Source organism: Archocentrus centrarchus, unplaced genomic scaffold, assembly GCF_007364275.1.
Source record: "Archocentrus centrarchus isolate MPI-CPG fArcCen1 unplaced genomic scaffold, fArcCen1 scaffold_74_ctg1, whole genome shotgun sequence".
NCBI classification, from domain to species: domain Eukaryota; kingdom Metazoa; phylum Chordata; class Actinopteri; order Cichliformes; family Cichlidae; genus Archocentrus; species Archocentrus centrarchus.
This window is the reverse complement of record NW_022060288.1, coordinates 80,799-87,300: the sequence shown is the minus strand read 5'-3', so window position 1 is coordinate 87,300 and position 6,502 is coordinate 80,799. Positions and strand designations below refer to the sequence as shown.

Below are 6,502 nucleotides of genomic sequence, written 5' to 3'. Positions count from 1 at the left end.
TTTCTTGGTGCAACCCAGTCACTGCACTATTCACTTAATTTCATCTCACTGGCATTCCACAACAAAATTCACTCAATACAATCAACATTGTTGACAAAAACACAACAATCAGCTAAACAGCATTCCTCAGAGGTTATGTTACATATGAAGTCATGAGCTGGAGCTCCACACAGGAGGCAATACACTAGCTTATACTTGTTGAAGGCTTGTGTAGCTTCTTCCACTCCAGATAAATATGGTTAATCAAAGAGGAAGCAGCTATTATCAAAATAATATTTAACAAGTTGCAATCTGATAGCTTTACATGTGTATTTACTGGGGTATCCCAGCAGAGTGGGATCCAAATGAATCTTCTTCCCTTATTTCCTCTTGTTTGACACAAAAAATCAAGAGGTCCACTTTTTAGTTTTCCAAAGCTTTCAACAGCTTTCTTCAGTGAACGGCGCTGCCTCAGATGTAATCACGAGGCCCAAGAATGAAACCTTGCTCAAATGCACTGGAGGCATGTGATGTTTATCTCAGCTGAAAAGAGGTCATGGGCAAAGCTGAAAATGAGTTACAATTAATTTACTTCTATAATTTTATTAATCTCAAATGTCCTTATAACATTTTATGCACTCTCTGATGGTTATTTTCAGAGACAGTTTGGAAGGTTTTTTCTATCTGAGTCAAAGGTCTGAGGACAGAGGATGTTATTGCTGCAAACATGACAGCATAACACCACCTATGTGATTTTTGATGTTGGACTAAATGAATGTATCAGAGAATACAATCATAAGTACATTTATACTATGGAAAAATGTACAAGGAGCCAGTCAAACTGCAGGCCATAAATTCCCTCTGCTGCAGAGAAATTCAGAGTTAGCAGCATCAAAAACACCAAACTAACAGCAGCTCAGATAATTAGCGATACTATTGCTTCCAGAGTTCAAACTGCAGACACTTATCAGCTGCTGGAGGGCAGGAGCCATAAATTATTGCAGTCTGTAGAAAGGGGACTACATTTTGTGTCCTGTGGATACACTGTCAGATAATGAAGACACTGTTTCTGCAAAGAGCTGCTATGTTGAATTTCAGAGTAGTTCAGTTAAATGAACTCTAAAGCCACAAAGCACTAAAAAGAAACCAGAGCATTCTCCTTTCTAAGTGATTTTGGAAAGAAACAAAAAAGTCCCGAAGGTGTTTCCTTTTGAAGTGCCAAAGAACAATAATCCTACTGAAAGTAAGTTTGAAGAGTTTGATGCTGTGATACTGAAAGGCAAGAAGCTGAGCTCCTGCTGGTTCACGCTAGTTTCAGAAGCGAGATGTTACCTTCATCATATGGCATGTCTAAAATTGACAGTTACCAAAAATCCAGTCAGACTTAGTCTTGACTTGAGACTTGACTGAAGTAGTAATAATCAATAGGCCTCATGCAAAACCCGATCCATTTATGGACAGATTTCATTCACAAAATGTCTGCTAAGATTGAACTGCCTTAGGGTGGCTTAGTACAGCTTAGCTTGTAGCCACAGTTACATGTGGTTGCATGAGGCAGTGTGACTCTGATATTCTCCTTGTGAGAATGCATGAGATGCATTTGAAAGATCCACAAAGCAAATCGGTGGACCGCTGTATGAAAGTTTCTGATTAAGTGCCATAAAGAAAATGAAACAAGTGTTGAAAGCATATTTGCATGTTGAAGTAAAGCTGACGCAGACAGGGCAGCGCGCAGAGCGTGTACTAGTTGTTCTCCTCTGTATCCTCAAGGAAAGTCTTCAGGCCTGCAGTTTATCTCTTTGCAGTCCTCACTGGTTCACCCTGCTTCTTCTCTCACAAAAGCAGCCTGTTTTGTAACAGACTTATTTTTTTCAACAGCCTTGGTGGCTGGTGGCTGGTGTTTGGGCTACAGAGGGGGCCTTTGTTCCCCCTGACCCATGTTTGGGATAGCGCAGTGGTACTGGCACTGTGGTAGCCTATCCTCCCCCTGTCAGTCTCCTCTCCAGTCGGTCCAGCTTGGCTAGATTTTCCTTCAGAAGTTTGGAACCGGGACTGAGAAGGAGAGCCCGCTGGTAGTACATCCTGGCTGCTGCATAGTCTCCCTAAACACAAACAAACAAACAAATGTGAGATTGTGTAGTCCACTTTTAAAGCTGCCATGTGTGCTTCCATTAAGTTTTATGAGACAGAAGAGTGTGACTTAACATCCTGGACCAGGGGTCTATTCCAGGGAGCAGCTTTAGCTCCAGCTCTGGGTTTATAACCCTAAAATGAGGAAACTCAGGTTTTCAGTTCCAGAAAGAGAGCTAATTCCAACTGTGAATCAGTTACCATGATAACAGACGCTGTGACCCTAACCTGGCAGGTTTTATCCAACAAACTCTGAGAGTCTCTCTGAGTCTCTCGCCCCTTCTGCTGCACCTGAACCACCTGTCTGACACGGATTCATTTCCTCCTTCATGAAATGGCTGTCAGAGCGTCAGAGGAGCGAATTCATCTGCAGATGTTTATGTTTCTACAAGCTCTGAAATCCCAGTTAGACGTTAGTTTGTTATTTTTGTACGTAACATGAAGCTTTTACAGTCTATATTTATATTTATAATAACTGCAGCTGCTGTTACACCCAAATTTCCCCTCTGTGGGACAATAAAGGCTGTTTCTTCTTTTCTTCTTCTTCTACAGTCGTTCATTCATCAACAAGCTGTAAGGATGGAGACAGCGATGATGTCACGGATTTATAATAAGGCAGCTGCAGCTGTCAGACTGTCAGTTACTCTGAAACATTTACTGTAGTTACTGTAGCATCACTGTTACATCACACTGATCTGGATGAAGCTTTAGACAGAACACACTGATCAGTGATCGATGATCGATCATTGGTCATGTTGGAAAAGCTCACTGATGGCAAAATGTCTGATCCTGGAGATGATGGGAATGTTTGAGTGAAGATGAGGCTGAAATGATTTGAAGACTTCAAACTGAACTAAATGAATTTAAAGTGACTGAAATCAGCATTTTGGAAATTATGATGTCTGAAAATCAAAGTATGAATCTCCACATATTTTCACTGAAAATCATCTAAATCTGTGATCATCGGCTCTATAACAGATCAGCAAACTGTGTCCGAGTCCACCTGCACAGCAGGAGGATCCAAACGGATCAGGATCAGTGATTCAGACCGGATAAGGTCCAGATCTAGTTCAGGCTCCAGTCATTTCCCAGCTCATCCAGTCTGGATCCGTTCATAATGGATTCATTAATGGGGGTGGCTGTAGCTCAGTAGGTAGAGCAGGTCACCTACTGATCAGAAGGTCAGCGGTTCGAATCCTGGCTACTCCAGGCTACATGCCAATGTATCCTTGGTCAAGATACTTAACCCCAAGTTGCTCTCCGACCGTTCTGTCGGAGTATGAATGCGTGTGAATGTTAGTTAATTAAAAAAGCACTTAGCTTCGTAAAAATGGAAGTGCTTGTATGAATGGGAGTGCATGGGTGAATGCACAAGTTGTGTAAGCGCTTTGAGTGCTCATACTGAGTAGAAAAGCGCTATATAAGAACTAGTCCATTACCATTTTCCCAACACGATCTGCATTCTTTAATCTAAAATGTCTCATCCTCCCAAAATGTACTGAAATATTTAAAACCTATAAAGCTGAGACATTTCTGAGAACATGAAACTGTGACTGACCTCTGACCTTTAACAGTGACTCAGTGAAACATCTCTGCTGTGGCTGTCAGAGAACCATCATCTGTCAGAGAAGCTGATCTTAGATCAGATTAGAAATGGTTAAAGCAGAAATATTAAAGCTGTTTCTCCACATTTTTATCTTCAATTTCTGTCTCCTGCAGTTTGTCCTTCAGGCTGCAGCTGAATAATTAGATTTTATAAATAAAATGTAAAATTTGGATTCAGCTGGTATTACCATGAGGTGGTAGGTCGCGTTCAACTCGGCTCCTGACAAAATCCTGAAAATTACCCTTAAAAAATTACTGAACGCTCCAAAAGTAGCATTTAAGTTTGTTTTGGGTTGAACTATGCCAGGCCCTGGGAGAAAGAACAAAGATAAAGCAAGACTAACCTTGCAATCCAAGTTGATGGATTTTGGACCGCAGAGCCTGGAGGCTAGCATAGACGTAGCTAGCAATATGGCTAGCAAGGAACCAAGTGATACTGCGGGAACCAACGAGGAGCTCTCAGCCAACAAAGGTGAGAAGAAGTCCTCACCAGGTGATAAGGAAGAGATACTTGGAGCAATAAAGAACTTAAACTCTGAGTTTTCTGGAAGGCATCATGACAGCCATAGAGACAGTGAGAAAAGAAGTGGGTGAGTGTGTGAAGCGTTTAACACACTCAGAGGAACGCTTATCCACATTGGAAGACAAACAATTGGTGTTAAATAACAAAGTTAAAAGCCTGGAGAAAATAAACAAGCAACTAGAAGAGAAGATGGTGGACATGGAAATGAGATCACAGCTCAATAACCTCAGATTGGTGAACCTCCCCGAAGGTGCTGAGGGCTCCGACGCCAGCAGTTTCTTGGAAAGTTGGATACCAGAGGTACTGGAGCTGCCGGCTGATTCTGGAAAGAGCTCACCGTGTTGGTCCGAAAAGGAATACAGAAGCCTCCCAAGAACAGTAATTATGCGGTTTCTTAACTGTAAGCAAAAATATATGGTATTCAAAGCAGCAAAAGCAAAAGTAGATATCCTTTACGACCGGATTCAGAAGGGGCAGTTAATTGAAATGGAGTGACTGACTAATTTAAAACCTATTGGAGTGTAGCAGTGTTTCTTTGCTTAATTTACTTTCTAGTCAGACTATCGAGCATCTAGAATACATAATGGGGAGTAGCTCTGATTTGTTTTTTCTTTATTTGTATTTGAATTTATTGGTTCAGTGCTAAAAAAAAAACAATTTTTGGTTCAGTGCTCTCCTCCGTGAATTGCCACCTTATCGTGGTGGAGGGGTTTGTGTGTCCCAGTGATCCCAGGAGCTATGTTGCCCGGGGGCTTGTCCCCCTGGTAGGGTCTCCCATGACAAATTGGTCCTGGGTGAGGGTCCAGACAAAGAGCGGTTCAGAAGACTCCTATGTCTATAAAAGCAAGGGAACAGTTTACCCTGCCCGGGATAGGGTTACCGGGGCCCCACCCTGGAGCCAGGCCTGGGGAGGGAGCTCGAGGGAGAGCGTCTGGTGGACGGGCATTAGCCCGTGGTGCTCGGCCAGGCGCAGCCCGAAGAGGTTACATGGGCCCGCCCTCCTGCAGGCCCACCACCCGAAGGAGGTGTTGTAGGGGTCGGATGCAGTGTGTGTCGGGCGGTGGCCAAGGGCGGAGGCCTTATAGTTGGGCTCACCATATAGTTGGGCTCACCTCAACACATGGCCTGGGCTCTGGAACCAGTCTCCTGGAGAAGGGCTGGACTCTGTTCCAGTTTGGAGTTGCCCTTGGTGAGAGGCGGCGAGCTGCGGTGGGTATTCTTGTATCCCCCCAGCTTGCTGCCTGTACGTCGGAGTTTTCACCGGTGGACGAGAGGGTTGTTTCCCTGCGCCTTCGGGCTGGGGAACGGGTCCTGACTGTTGTTTGCGCTTATGCGCCGAATGACAGTTCAGAGTACCCACCCTTTTTGGAGTCGCTGGGCGGGGTGCTGGAGAGTGCTCCATCTGGTGACTCCATAGTCTTGCTGGGAGACTTCAACGCTCACGTGGGCAATGTCAGTGAGACCTGGAGGGGTGTGATTGGGAGGAACGGCCTGCCCGATCTGAACCTGAATGGTGTCTTGTTATTGGACTTCTGTGCAAACCACAGTTTGTCCATAACAAACACCATGTTCGAACATAAGGATGTCCATAAGTGCACATGGCACCAGGACACCCTAGGTCGCAGGTCGATGATCGATTTTGTAATCGTATCATCAGATCTGCGGCTGTATGTTTTGGACACCCGGGTGAAGAGAGGAGCTGAGCTGTCAACTGATCACCACCTGGTGGTGAGTTGGATCAGGTGGCGGGGGAAGATGCTGGACAGACCTGGTGCACCTAAACGTATTGTGAGGGTGTGCTGGGAATGCCTGGCAGAAGCCCCAGTCCGGGAGATCTTCAACTCCCACCTCCGGCAGAACTTCGACAGCAGTCCGAGGGAGGCTGAGGACATTGAGTCCGAATGGACCATGTTCCGCACCTCTATTGTTGAGGCTGCTGCTCAGAGCTGTGGCTGCAAGGTGGTTGGTGCCTGTCGTGGTGGTAACCCCCGAACCAGATGGTGGTCACCGGAGGTGAAGGGAGCCATCAAGCTGAAGAAAGAGTCCTATCGGGCTTGGTTAGCCTGTGGGACTCCGGAGGCAGCTGACAGGTATCGACAGGCCAAGCGGAACGCAGCTCAGGCAGTGGCCGGCGCAAAAACTCGGGTGTGGGAGGAGTTCGGTGAGGCTATGGAACAAGACTTTTGGACGGCATCGAAGCGATTCTGGCAAACCGTCAGGCGACTCAGGAGGGGAAAGCAGTGCTCCACTCACACGGTTTATAGT

The 6,502-nt window shown here is 45.3% G+C and overlaps 1 protein-coding gene across 1 annotated transcript in view; it reads right to left on the bottom strand.

Moving 5' to 3' along the window:
• Positions 1-50: 50 nt before the first annotated feature.
• LOC115777789 (protein O-mannosyl-transferase TMTC1-like) overlaps positions 51-6,502 on the bottom strand; it is an 81,794-nt gene continuing 75,342 nt past the window's right edge. The window contains exon 10 of the mRNA XM_030725777.1: positions 51-2,081. Coding sequence (XP_030581637.1) covers positions 1,956-2,081 — 126 coding nt within the window. The 3' untranslated portion in view covers positions 51-1,955. The remainder of the gene's footprint in view (positions 2,082-6,502) is intronic.